The following is a 14261-nucleotide window of genomic DNA, read 5'->3' as shown; positions in this document are numbered from 1 at the left end:
GATGTACCGAAGTGATGAAATGAGAGGATTAGTATTAAAATATAGGGTGGTACAAGGAAATACTATTATAGTAATATAGAAAAAGGTGAAACAAAATGACTTTATATGTGGTTTTCCTCCTAGAGCTTCATAATGAATTATATGGCATAGGAATTAGACAATTATAGAACAGATGCAAGATAAAATAATTTTTTCTCATTCCTACTATATATTGCATGTTTCACTAGCAAACAACATGTTTAAAGTAGGAAGTAATATAATCTTGTTTGAAAACCATTTCAATTAAAAAGTTTCTCTCTTCTGGTCCTTATTTAGAGGCCACTATCACTGAATGAATCATTATCAGTACTGTCCATGTCAATGGACAAGTGGCCTGTAGGGGGCTGTATTTGGGAGATAGACAGGAATGCAGAACAGATTGCAGAAGGTACAGGTATTCATTCAATAATTTCTTCATAAACATCCCAATTGCTGGGGGGAATTTTTACACAGGAGAGGAATATTAACTGTGAAGCTAAAATTAGCTGTTTTTTCACTGAAAATTAAACAGAATCAACATTTATTTGTCTTCTAATACTGATTACAGAACAGAAAACTTATGAGAAAATACAAAAAAGCAAATTATCAAAAGTTTTGATAAAAAATTTTAGATTGAATACTCATATATAATAAAGGCAAACCTATACTTACAGATGGATCATTCTCAATATTTTTTACTTTGACTCTCCTGAAGATTCTCACAACTTCCTATGATTTCTTGCCTTCACATTTCTTAAAAAACATTTATAAATACATATGTGAAATACTCAAGAAAGAGCAAAGTAGTTCAGAGGACTTCATTATCTCTTTGTATAAGCAAGTAGGACATGAATCTGCACTATTACCCTCAATCTCCAACCATGTACCTGTGAGAAAATCATGTGCATGTGCATATCTTTTTCCTTTGCAAATCCCCAATTAGAAACTGCAGTTACTAGCATAACCAGCACCAGTACTCATATTAATAGACACCATAGAATTAGACGTCCCTGTCTGAATACAGATAAGATCATTTTAAAAACATCTACTAAGTAATTTACTACATTAACCTATGAAACGCCATATATAAAATATTCTATGGAAGTTAAAGATAATTAAGCTCACTAGAAAAAACATGTCTTAAGCTCTGCAACTATTGGTAGATGACTCTTATCTACCAATGTGGAATGGGAAGGAACTAGTAAGAATGTTGGTGACACTGATAGTACTTGAAAGGGAGCAGAGGAGAAAAATCTAATCGAATAAGGAATCTGATAACTTCGATATGTTCGTGATTTTGTGAAAAGCACTGATATGACATTTGCTCCCTCCTTCCCTCTAATTGGATTTTATTAAAGTGTATCATTTACCTCACTAAACTTTTTTCAACTGCAAAACTAGGAGACTAGATGTTGCATCTCGAATCTTATTTGGCACCTGATATAAGACCCTACTATTCGTGTCACTTAAAAAGCTACTATAAGCAAGCTGATAAGACTAGCAGCTATAGAGAATTAGAAGCGGCCAAATCTACCATGGTAATATAATTACTGAAAGAGTAATACTTCTTTCTTGGCAGAATAAGGACAAAACCACCTCATAGATAGCTGAAAAAGATTTAAACAATTAATCGATTATAAGAATCAATAAATAATTGACAAAATATTGTTTTGTATAGTTAATAAAACTTAATAAAATTATATTCGTTTAATATTTTTGAGATAAAAAGTATATTTCTCAAAGTTAAGATATTTAAAATACATTTAAAAGGCCTACCACTTTGTTGACCATCTCCATATCACACAGATTGTCCACTAAAATTCGACATGCTTCTTCTTTACCCCAGTGAGCTGCAGCATGAAGAGGTGTCCAGCCATCATAATCTTTAATATTAACATCATAGCCAGCCTGTATTAAAAGTCTAAAAGAAATGATAATTAGATAATCATTAAAATCTAGAAATGAGCAAATAATCAATGGCCTTATACCACGCGAGTTAACAAAAATTTGCAATACATTTCTCTTTTCGTAGCTCAGATCTTCTCTCCTCAATGAATTAACAAGGGGAAAAGAAAATAATGCTCAGAAAACCCTGGCAAAGGGGATTTTGAGTTACTGCCATAATAATGCATTCAGCTTTAATTAATTCTTAATGACAATGAGTCTTATGGTTTGGTGTGACACTGATTAATTCTTGTTACTATGACTTGTTAATTAAAATTTTCAAAAGAAAGTCTATAGTTTTTCAATGTAAGATCAAAAACTACTGGATCAATTTGTATGTTAGACTGATTTATTGCAGGGATGTCTTCAGGTGTCCATATGATATATCATTCTCAGGCTTAATGTATTCTAAAAATATACTGAGATTAAACAAGTTTATTTTGTGGTGTTTTTGTTGTCTTACAGTTCAGGAACTGGTTTGTGAATGCTTTTATGAACCTTTATGATCTACCATGGGAAATTCTCTTAGGAAAATGACAATCTTGACTGTTAGGAACAAAACTAAGCAAAACAAATATTCCAAAGGGTTGAGTCTACTTTTCATAGCAGTAGACAGCAGATATTTCAATCATCAACAAAGCTAGAAAATAAGGATTACATTTTAATACAAAGTAAAGAATTGTACGAAATTGTATTAGTATGCCCTTCTGACTGTATATGGACATCAACCTTTATTTTATTTAGAAATTAAGCTCACAGAGAACAAAGAATATGTCTATGAAATGCACATAGCAAGCCCAGCACGCACCCCCCACATGCACAGGCGAAATACTAAATACTTTTACAACTCATGAAATCTGGTGACTTTCACCTTACTTGCCAAGATGTTGAGCTTGAGAAGGACTGCTTTTGACCTATAGGAGGTGGTAGTGATGGCTGATATACAACCCTTCATTTATTTATGTTTTAAGAACAGATTCTCTATTTCCTAACAATATCTAAAGCAGCTGTCTCCAATTCTGGCTCTGTAATAGAACGATCTGAAGACCTTATTTAAAAAAAAAAAAAAAAAAAAAAGATTCCCCAGCTCCATCTAGTTCTATTGATTTAAGAAACATATCAGGAAATGGGCCCTGTACATCTATATTTTTAATAAGTCCCCCATATGATTCTCATCACTGCCTGTCACCTGTCTGCAGACCACCATTTATTTTATTTTTTGGGGGGTGAGGTAACCCTTGATCGACCTCACAGATTGCAAGGAACTTGTCATCTCATAATCCCTTATTTTTAAGTTTTTATGCCTATAGCATCTGGTCTTCCTAGGTGGTCTCCCATCCAAGTACTAACCAGGCCCGACCCTGCTTAGCTTCCGAGATCGGATGGGATCGGGCTTGTTCAGGGTGGCATGGCCGTAGACTGCAGACCAACATGTGAAAGCCATTGATCTTGTAAAGAACAGGCTAACACATATAAACCCAGAGATTTCAGTTAAAAACTATGTGAGACAGAAATGAGACTGGGATATAAGATAAAAATATATTCCGTTTTAGAAAATATGAACTATAATATTATTAAATATTCGGAACATCAAATTATACATGCTTCAGAATCTGTGTGAAGAGGAAAGAGCCAGGAAGGTAAATATATTCCCTTCCCCACAAAAGCATACTGTTCTCTGTACATGTCAGGCCATACAAGTATACTCAAAAGTATAAGACAATACTTATTATATTCGAGGAGCTTCTAATGGAGGATAAAAGTCAAGTAAAATAACAATCAATGGAGATGCAATGGGAGCATAGAACTGAAAAGCATCAAAATCATTGAAAGGGGCTGTTTCTGTTTAGGGAGGAAGGGGTAAGTGAGAAGAATATATTTGAGAAAGATATCTTCTATTTATTTTTCATTTCATGTATTTTTTAAATTTTTATAAGTAATATATTCACAAAGTTCGAAAATAAAAAAGAATAAATGGCAGTACAGGGGATGGTACTCTTCCACTGCCAACCTTTAGCCAACCCGTTTCCCCTTCCCATAGATAACAATACTACTAATTTTGATTGGATTCTTACAGAGAAATTTTATGTACATAATAAGCAAATATAATTTTAAATTTTTTAAATAAACACAAATGATGCATATTTCCATGGTTTTGACACTTAATAATACATTCTAGTGCTCTTATCTATATGTTTCAATTGTTTTGGAGTATTCAAGTGAAAGGATGTATCATACATAATTTATTCAACCATTTTTCTATTCCTGTTACAAACAATGCTGCTAACTCATAGGGGTTGAAAAGAGGAAGAAATCTGGGAATAGCTGACACACTTAAATTTCTTCACTGTTTTATACTGATGAGAGGGAATAAGAACAGGATACTAGAAGCCCTAGAGGAACAAAAGGATACAAAAGGATATTTTGCTAAGGGCCAGTCTTATTTCCTTTCACATGCATATAACAAGTTATGCACTGAATTATTTCTTTTCACTTAGCTGCCAATACCTTTGCATTGCATAAGTAAAAAAAAACAAAACAAAAATTTAGCCAAGGAAATTTGATAATCAATATATAGCCCAATACGGTCTAAGTTATGACTTGATATTTAATATTATGCTAATAGCACTTGAGTCCCAGTGCTCATGTAGAAAATAAATATTCAGTAGGAACCAAGCTCTCAGGATTCTGACAATCAAGCTCTCAGAATACATAAACAGAGTTATGACACTACTCTTGTTCTCAGTAACCAGAGTTAGTCAATTTGGGAACCTCAAAATGACTCTGTAACAATTTATTAGCTCGGAAGGTAACATGGTAATGGCTGTCTGATACTTAAATTTAACTTATTGGAAAACTGCACTTAAGAAAACGATAGCGGTATAATCAAAATGTGAGAGTGAAAGAAAGAGCTTTCTTTAGACAGAAAGCAATAATATTCAAGGTAGTTTTCTCTTGTTCTGTAAATGAACATTAAATAACTTTTATAAGCTGTTTCGAAATGTCTGCAGGTATCTTAAGAAAAGGAATAATGAAATAAACCAAAGTAGGAAAACAACTATGAAAAACAATACTTACTTTAAAACTTCTGTATAGCCTTTAGCAGCTGCAACATGAAGTGCTGTGCCTCCAGATTTTGCATGCCGGACATCATTTATATGACCACTGTTTAGCCACTGTCTTGCATCTCTTAGCATTATTCGTTCTTCTTCCTTTCGAGCTGCTTCTATATCGACCCCTGATAAAATTAAAATAGTTTTTACTTTTTCTTTATAGAAAATGCTTCCTATAATGGAAAATAAAATTATTCAAAACATTTCAAGTTTAAATAAAAATTAAAAGTGAAATTATAATTTTGAAAAATGAGCTGCTCATACATACAGATTAAATGAAGAAATGTGGGAAGACTGTAAATATTTTATTAGCCTTCTCTACTGATTGTTTAGTTTTTGCCCCCACAATATTATTTGGGCTTTCTTTTCGCCTTTTCTAATGATTTGTTTTTTTAAAAAAAAATTGAATAGTTCGCTAGGTCTATCATCTCAATCTAAAAAAAAAAAAAAAAAAATCAGTCATATCACTCTACTGCTTTGACCAGTTTTCTGAACTCTAGCCTACTAGGTACAAATGTTTATTAAACACTTCAGCTTGAAGGTGCTGTCTTCCTCTAAAATTTATCAGACCTTAAAGCAGTTGACTTCTCTATCAACCCCTCTTTCCTTTTCCAACACAGTACATTGTTCACACCATAAATATTAATTTTATAATTTTAGTAAGTTATACAGATGTTCATTAATTTAAAAAAACTTATTAAATAATAAGCACTGTGCAAGGCTGACACAGTAAGGGTGGGAAGAATTAGAAAAAGAACAAGATACTCTCGTTCTTATCTTCAAAGAAATCAACATCCTGAGGAAAAAATTAAAATAGTAAAGATAATCCTGAAATTCATGATCTCACTTTGTCTTATGGCTTCCTCTGCTAGCTATTTAATAAATAGTATATACCTCAATGCATTTATTTACAATCTTACTTGATTACAAGCTTATTAAATGTAAAGATACTGCTTTTTTATCTTGTATCCCAACTGTGTGAATGAGTACCTGATACGAAGTAAAAGGGATCAGTAAATGTTCACTAAATGAATAATGAATGAGTAAAAAACAATCATACACATACAGAGAACACGCACATCTCCTCAGTTAAGAGCTCTCTTATAATTCATATTCATGTACCCAACTATCTGTTCAGGATTTTTTCTTTTATTCATTCATCCATCTATCCGTCCATTCATTCGATATGCACTGAGTACCTACTATACATCAGGGACTTTATAAAATGCTATGTGTATAGAAATGCAATTATATGGCAGAAGATGATACATCTGTGAAGAAAAATAAAGCAGGGTAAAAGGACAGAGAGTAATGAGAAAGAGGTGTTGTCTCATATGGGTTGGTAAAGAACAGTTCCTTGATAAGGTGACATTTACAGCAAGAAATAAAGTGAGTGACAGTCATACTATAATCTGGGAGAACATTCCAGGCAGAAGGAAGTACTAGTAGGCTGAGTAGAAGCCTGTTTTCAATGTGCTTTTGTCTAGAAGGCCAGGGTATTTACAATGAGCAGGATGACATGATTTGACTTAATTTAGGAGAATCACTTAAGCTAAAAAGTTAAGAACAGAAACTGAAGTATTAATATGATGGCTATTGCAATAATTCAGGTAGGAGTTGATGGTTCTAAAACCAGGGTGGTAGTAGTGAAGTTAGGAAAGAGATTTGATTCTGGATTCTTCAAGGCACATAAACAGAATTTGCTGTTGGTTTGGATATAGGAGAAAAAGAAGTCGAGGATGAATCAAAGGTTTTTAGTTTGAGCATTCTGAAAAACGAAATTTTCAATATAAAAAATGTGAAGTTTGAGATGCCCTAATAGACATATAATCGGAGATTATCAAGTAGTCAGTTGGATATTCGAGGTTAAGACTGCACAAATAACTTAATATAATAAAATAATATGCCACAGGCACCCTCAAATCAATGTTAAAATCTTAATTAAATTTTCCCCAATTTGCTTGCTTCTTGTCCTTTATATACTATACTAGGTACCACTACTTACCCAGCAACCTGGAAGACATACTTAATCTCTTCCTTTAATTACCAGATTATGAGTTGCCATGCCTAGACCATCTTCTTGATGGCCCCTATTACCATCTTAGTTCATGTCTTATGTCTCACACTTTGACTACTACTATTGGCCTCATTCAGCCTCAGTCCCTTCCAATTCATTCCTCACACTGATGTATCAAAATATGAATGTCTCACTTTTCTACATAAATTGCTCACCTCCTATAAGACAAAGCTCAGGCTCTTTAGTGTAGGAGACAAAGTCTCTTATAACTTGGTCTCAATACTTTATTGATCTCTAGTCTTTCTTGTCTATTATCACTCAGTGTTCTAACCATCTAGATCCCTGCACAGGTCCCCAAATACGCCATGCTTGTGTGCCGTTGTGCAAGCTATTATCCTCTTCATGGACTGTATCCTTCCTTATCTTGACTGCTTAGCAAATTACCATTTATTCAAGACACAACTAAACTGTTCAACCGAAGCTCAATTTTTAAAGATTAGAGCATAATTGAAAAAAATTTAATTCCAAGATTATACAAGTATAGGTAAAGTCATCCTTAAACTAGAGATTGCAATAATATCTCATTATCACATCTGAAACTTGCAGTAAAGATTTCCCAAAAACTTTATATTCAAATATATATACTATATATGTGTAATGAACAAAACCTACTATAATCTTTATTTAAAGAGTATTACCACTTTCATATTAAATTTTATATATGAAAAATTTCCTACCAAAAGATAACCAGCCCATCTTATTTAAGATGCCTTCTATAAGAAAAAAATAAAAACTGCATTATAATATATTAAGAAAAACATTTTTACTAAATGATTTTTCTTATTGATTTAATTTTCTTATGCTTTATTCTTTCACTTTGTCTTTTAAAACATGATCCTCTTTATTATTTTTATCCCTTTTTTGCCTTTATCATCTTAAACATTCTGACTTCTACTATTCTAAATTTCCTCTGGACTTGAAATTAAAAATACACATATATATACTTCTTCTAGATTGATCTGATTTCATGTTATCTTTGTCTAATTACAAAGCGATTACCTTCTTTTGCTTCTAAATCATGCTGTTCTATGAATTATATAAAAACAAAACAACTCAAGTTTAAGGGAAATTTCTTATGCTTAGAAAATCCAATTAGAAAAGAAAAGTTCTTCTCTCATTCTTTAAATTTTTTAAAAAAATATTACTGATTATAAAATTGTAGATCCTGCTTAATTCATTAAAAATTAAAACCAAAAACAATACCCATCACATTGTACTATATATTATAATACTTGCTTTCTAATCCCAGAGCTTTAATTAGCTAGTGGCCTTGAAAAAGCCATACTTCCTCGAATATTAGTATAATGGGTTAAGAACATAGATACTGAAACTAGACTGTTGGGTTTCAATCCTTATCTGCCATTTATTACCTTATTATCTTGGGCACACTTAATCTATGATAATATTCAGTTTCTTTATTTGTAAGACAGGAATAATGAAACTATCTACCCAATAGGGTTGTTATGAGGATTTAATTAATTGATGTGTGTGAAGTATTTAGATCAGGAGCAAGCACCAAGGTGTTAACTATCATTATCATATCTAAAAGCCTGATTCTGTTTCTCTTTTCTTGTTTTATGATCTCATACAAAAGAAAATCTTAAAATGCATTTCACTGGTCTTTAATTTACCTACTATAACCACAAGGTTTTTTAACCATAAAACAGTAAATATTGAGACTAAATTGGGTATTTCATAATGAAGAAATCAGATTATTTTACATCTGTCAATACTACTGAAAACACTAAATATTAGACTGAAATGTACACAAATTTCTTAGGTAAGAAAAAAAATTAAGCGGGAATTTGGTCAGCCAAGAAATATAAAAATTGACTTATATTTCAAGCAAAATAGAGAAAATGGCATTAAAATATAAACAGAAAATAGTTTTAGGTACCATTCAATCATTACTTTCAAAAGCAATTTACCTAAAAATAACTTGTTATTGGTCAGATATATTAGAATAAGAAGTAGCTAAAAGAATGATTAAAGATCTTTAAAAATATTAAATAACTTTCATACCAGGATAAACAATTTGAGAAATCTTATTGGTATTAAATATATATTTAGGGTGCTTGCTCTTTTTATCATTATTACAGTCTATTAGAGATGTCTCTATCTTTTAGTTTCTCTGAAATAAAGTTATGCTATATAAATCCATGTATTTCCATTACATAATAAAATGCAGTCTGGTACAGCGATGAAGAGTGTGCGACTGAAGTATCTGCCACACTATTTGTGAATGAACTACAGCACCACTTCCTACCTGTATGACTTGGGGCAAATCACAGTCTCAATTTCCCATCTGTAAAATGGGGATAATTGTAGTATAAACCTCTTAGAATTGTTGTGAGAATGAAATGAATGCACATTAAGCCCTTTGCTCAATGACTTGCATATAACCAGCTTTTTAGTAAGAGTTAACTACTATTAGTATTATCTCTTCATTTTTAAGCTCCAGGGTCATTTCATTTCTATTTCCCACAATTCGTCCTCATGTAGTATTCTTCCAGATTTACATTTTCCTTCCTGATACCTTCTAAGTTCCAACAGTGCACTGACAGACCACTGTCATCTAGATATCCTTTAGCCACCATAAACTCAATATATCCCAAAACAAATGCACATACTTCCTAAATCTGTTCCTGCCTCATTCCACGTTTTCCCATATAAATTCATTCAGTCATCACTTCTTAAACTGGAAACTTCAGGAGGCAAATGAGTTCGTTCTTTATGTCCACATTCAATTCTTCACCAAACTTTTTAAAGTTTACCATAATATTTTCTTAAAACAGCTCTGCTTTTCCATCTTATATGTAATTGTTTTGGCCCTTATCGTCTTTCACCTGGACTAACATTTAAGAGCCTTCTTCAAGGAACACATGTCACCATGCACCCCCTCCCATTTTAATTCATCCTCCAAACTGCCATCAGCTTTAGTACTAAAAACCAAATCCAATAAGGTTAATTTCCTGCTGTGATCTTTCTTACATCTGCCTAATGCCTACAAAATAGATGTCCTTCACTATCTGGCTCCAGCCTAATCTTTTCAGGCCTTACTTCCAACTCCTACTAATTAATTCCATCCAGATTTTCTATCTCCATTACAATTCTAATGAATTCTCTACATATGCTATGTCTCCAATTCCTTTCCTCTGCACATGTTGATAGCCCTGTCTGACATGCCTTTTCTGTCCACCACCTCCCTTCTCTGCCAAGCAAACTCCTTCTCAAATGTCATCACTCTGAAACCTTTCCTGAGTATGGCAAGCAGTTAGTCATAGCCTTTTCTGTTCTCCCACAACATTCTGTTCCTATCTATATTTTAGCACATATATTTAGCACATAGCTCACTGCACTGTGAAGCTCTATTTATTTTTACCACTTTAACTACATTGTAAAATCCTTAAGAACAAAGATTGTTCTTTTTTTTTTTTTCCTTCAATACCCGGCACATTTGCTGGCACATTAATCAATACTGAATGAATCTTTACAAATAAAACCAACCTTGCTAACAATTTCCTTATATACAAAGAAATCAAAGACAAGAGGTTTTCAGAACACCTCCAGGCCTTTCTTAGTTCATAATAACTGCTAACTAAAATTAGATAGTATAAAAAGATTTAACTGCTGTTTTACAGGAAATTTGGCTATAAATCTGAGCACTCATCAGGGCAAGATGGGCAGATAAGGTATTCTCTCTAGGTTGTGATGCTTTGTATTTATTCTTCTAGTTTCCTCCAAGTCTTGAAGATTCTGTACTTCAAAATATGTGCCGAGAACATAGTTGTTAAAAGTTCTGTGTACTTATCCAAGCTTTAGTTTATGACTACTTTTCTAATGTGTGTCCCGTTTCTCCTGGGCTCTACGTATCTTCAACCACTTGTTATAATGTCTCAATTTTATTTAGGCATTTAAATATTTTCTTAGTTTTAGTACCTAAAAAACTTTTTTTAAAACAACTGAGTAACCATTATGAATTTTCCTAATCCCCAGAAATATAAATCTCTTTTCAAGGGATAGACTTAGCTTCTATCTCCTGATGAAACACATTTCAGCAGGAGTCTACCCTCTAAACCAATATCCATACCTTTTAACTTTTAACCTTAGTAAAACAGTTCTCTTCTGGTAAAACCCATTTAATCACTGCCAAAGAAAGCAATTTATGTATTTTTAAAATTTTAATTGTTATAATACACATAACATAAAATTTACTACCTTAATAACTATTTTTAAATACATAGTTCAGTAGTGTTAAGTACAATTACATTGTTGATGTAACTAATCTCCAGAACTCTTTTCATCTTGCAAAACTGAAATACTATATCCATTGAACAACTAATCCCCACTGTCACCTTCTCCCAGCTCCTGACAATCATCATTCCATTTCTCTCTCTGAATTTGATTACCTGAGGTATCTTAGATAAGTAGAATCATACAATATTTGCCTTATTTCATTTATTATAATTTCATCAAGGTTCATTCATGCTGTAGCATGTAGAATTTCCTTAACACTGAATATAATTCCACTCAATGTATATATCACATTTTGTTTATCCATTCATCTACTGATCAACACCTGGTTGGCCTTCATCTTTTGGTTATTGTAAATAATGTCATTATAAATGTGGGTATGCAAATACCTCTCTGAAACCTTCATTTTTGGGGTACATACCCAGAAGAAGAATTGCTGAAATAAATAAATAAATGCACATTTATTTATTTATTTATTTATTTGTAAATGCACATTTATTTATTTATTTATCAATAAATATTGCTTTATCAAGATAAATTTACATACCATTTAAAGTATACAAATCAGTGGTTTTTAGCAAATTTGTACAGTTGTGCTACAATTACATCAGTTTTAGAACACCCATCACTCCTAAAAGAAACTCTACCCATAAGCAATCACTTTTCATCTATAAATTGACATGTCCCAGATTTATATCTCCAACCTGTATCTCTCTCTACTCATATTCAACTGCTTGTACATTTAAAAAGCAAAAAAACTTAACATGTTTTGACAATAACCTCCTTAACTTTCCCTACAAAACCTACTTTTCTCACAGTATTTGCCCCTCAAATAGAAACTTTATCCATCTAATTGCTCAAACCAAAAATCTTAGAATCTTCCCTCCATTCTTTCTTATACATCCTACATTTAATCGCTCAATAATCCTCTCAGCCAAACCTTCAAAATATATCTAAAATCCAACCTCATCACATCATTGTGTCTTCTACCACTCTATTTCTGCCACTGTTATTCTCCTACTTCTACCCTTACTTTCCTACAATTTATTTTTAACACAACATCCACCACAGGTATCTTTTCTGAAGTCAGATTATGTAACCACTCTACCACAAATTCTCCAATAGCTCTCTATTTCACTGAGATTAAAAGCCAAAGTCCTTTCAAAGGCCCATGAGGCCTTATGTAATGTGGTCCACTGTTACCTCTGTGACTTCATCTCTTTCCAACCTCTTCTTTCTTCTGTCTGTTCCAGTCGCACTAGTTTGTTTATTATATCCCTGAATAAACCAGGTACTCTCCCATCTTTGCACTTGTTGCTCTCTGTCTGAAATGTCCATTCCTCAGATCCACATAACTCATTCCCTCACCTCATTCAGATCTTAACTTAACACCTTTTCAGTAAGGACTTTCTGACTGAGCTATTTAAATTTACAAATGTATTCACTCTATACATTTCTTATCCCTTTTGCCTGTTTTCTCTCCAAAGCTCTTATTACCATATAATTTTATGTCTGACCTTATGGCTTATAATACTTCTTTCAACTTTAAAAATATTAAAAAGATGTAGAGTTGAGAATCATGCTTTTAAAAACAGAACCATACGGCACATACATTAGGCAAGCTAATTATTCCCTGCCCAAATTATGATTGTCTTTCAATGTAAACAATTACTTTATTGAAAAAGTTAAGTATCATATTCTTTCTTAAACTGTTTTAAACTTTTTTTTTCCATTTAGGTTGCTTTTACATTACCTTGCCGATTAACTTCATTTTGAAGTAGTTCTTCCATTGCCTCCTCCTCAGCAATATCTAAAGGTGTGTCTCCTTCACTGTTGACTGCTCCAACATGTGCTCCCTGACCAATTAAAAACCTATAAAATCAAAGGTAAGACACTTAAGCTATAAGGTTATATGTGTGCATATAAACATATATACAGTTGCTTTTGAGGTTCTTTTTGTAAAACAAAAATTAATGGAATTACTTAAAATATATTATAATGCAATGCTTCCCTCTTCTAACAGCTGAAACTATTCCACTGTATGGCTGGATCATACTTTTATTTAATACCATCCTACTAATGGACATGTTCTAAAATAGATACCTGACACTATCAGTCTTTAAAAATTTCCCAACATTATGGGTTTAAAATATCATTGTTTTAACTTATTTACTGATTACAAATGAAGTTAAAAATATTTCGATGTTTACTAGCATTTATACTTTCTCCTTTTGTGAACTTCTTATTTACATCTTTTGCTTCAATTTTGAATGTGTTCATTAATTCAACAAATACAGGGTATTGTTATGGACTGAATGTTTGTGTCTCCCCAAAATTCATGTTGAAACCCTAACCTTCAAAGTGATGGTATTAGGAGGTAATCAGGTTTAGATGAGGTCAAGTGGGTGGAGCATGCATGATGGGATCAGTGATCTTACAGAGGCGACTAGAGCTCACTACCTGTCTGCCAGAGAACACATTAAGATGATAGTCATCTATAAGACAAGAAAAGGGCCCTTACCACATACAGAATTGGCCAATACCTTTATCTTGGACTCCTGTCTCCAGAACTGTGAGAAACAAATACCAGTTGTTCAAGCCACCATCTATGATATTTTGTTATCGCAGCCAAAGCTGACTAAGACAAGTGTCTAATATGTATTCAGCACTATGCCAGAAATACAATGGTAAACCAAAACAAACATGAATCTTCCCCTTAAAGAGCTTACAGTTTAGTAAAAGATGAATCACCTAAATAAATGTAAAACTATGATGTCCTTTTTTAAAAATTAAAATAGCTATTTACTCAGACTCTAGTCGGCCAAAATGTTTTGTGCATATGCCACTATAATTAG

General features: G+C 32.6%; 1 protein-coding gene and 1 non-coding gene across 7 annotated transcripts in view; both read right to left on the bottom strand.

Moving 5' to 3' along the window:
- PPP1R12A (protein phosphatase 1 regulatory subunit 12A) overlaps nucleotides 1-14261 on the bottom strand; it is a 127763-nt gene that overhangs the window by 50461 nt on the left and 63041 nt on the right. For all 6 annotated transcript variants that reach the window (XM_016132331.2, XM_016132334.2, XM_016132328.2 and 3 more), the window contains exons 3-5: nucleotides 13160-13278; nucleotides 5041-5200; nucleotides 1795-1939 (exon numbers count right to left, since the gene is read on the bottom strand). In XM_016132331.2, coding sequence (XP_015987817.1) covers nucleotides 1795-1939; nucleotides 5041-5200; nucleotides 13160-13278 — 424 coding nt within the window. The remainder of the gene's footprint in view (nucleotides 1-1794; nucleotides 1940-5040; nucleotides 5201-13159; nucleotides 13279-14261) is intronic.
- LOC118614587 lies at nucleotides 3264-3382 on the bottom strand. The gene has a single exon (XR_004956125.1). It is a non-coding gene; the product is annotated as a 5S ribosomal RNA (ribosomal RNA).

Source organism: Rousettus aegyptiacus, unplaced genomic scaffold (genome assembly GCF_014176215.1).
Source record: "Rousettus aegyptiacus isolate mRouAeg1 unplaced genomic scaffold, mRouAeg1.p scaffold_m13_p_2, whole genome shotgun sequence".
Taxonomy (NCBI): domain Eukaryota; kingdom Metazoa; phylum Chordata; class Mammalia; order Chiroptera; family Pteropodidae; genus Rousettus; species Rousettus aegyptiacus.
This window is presented reverse-complemented; position numbering and strand designations above follow the sequence as displayed.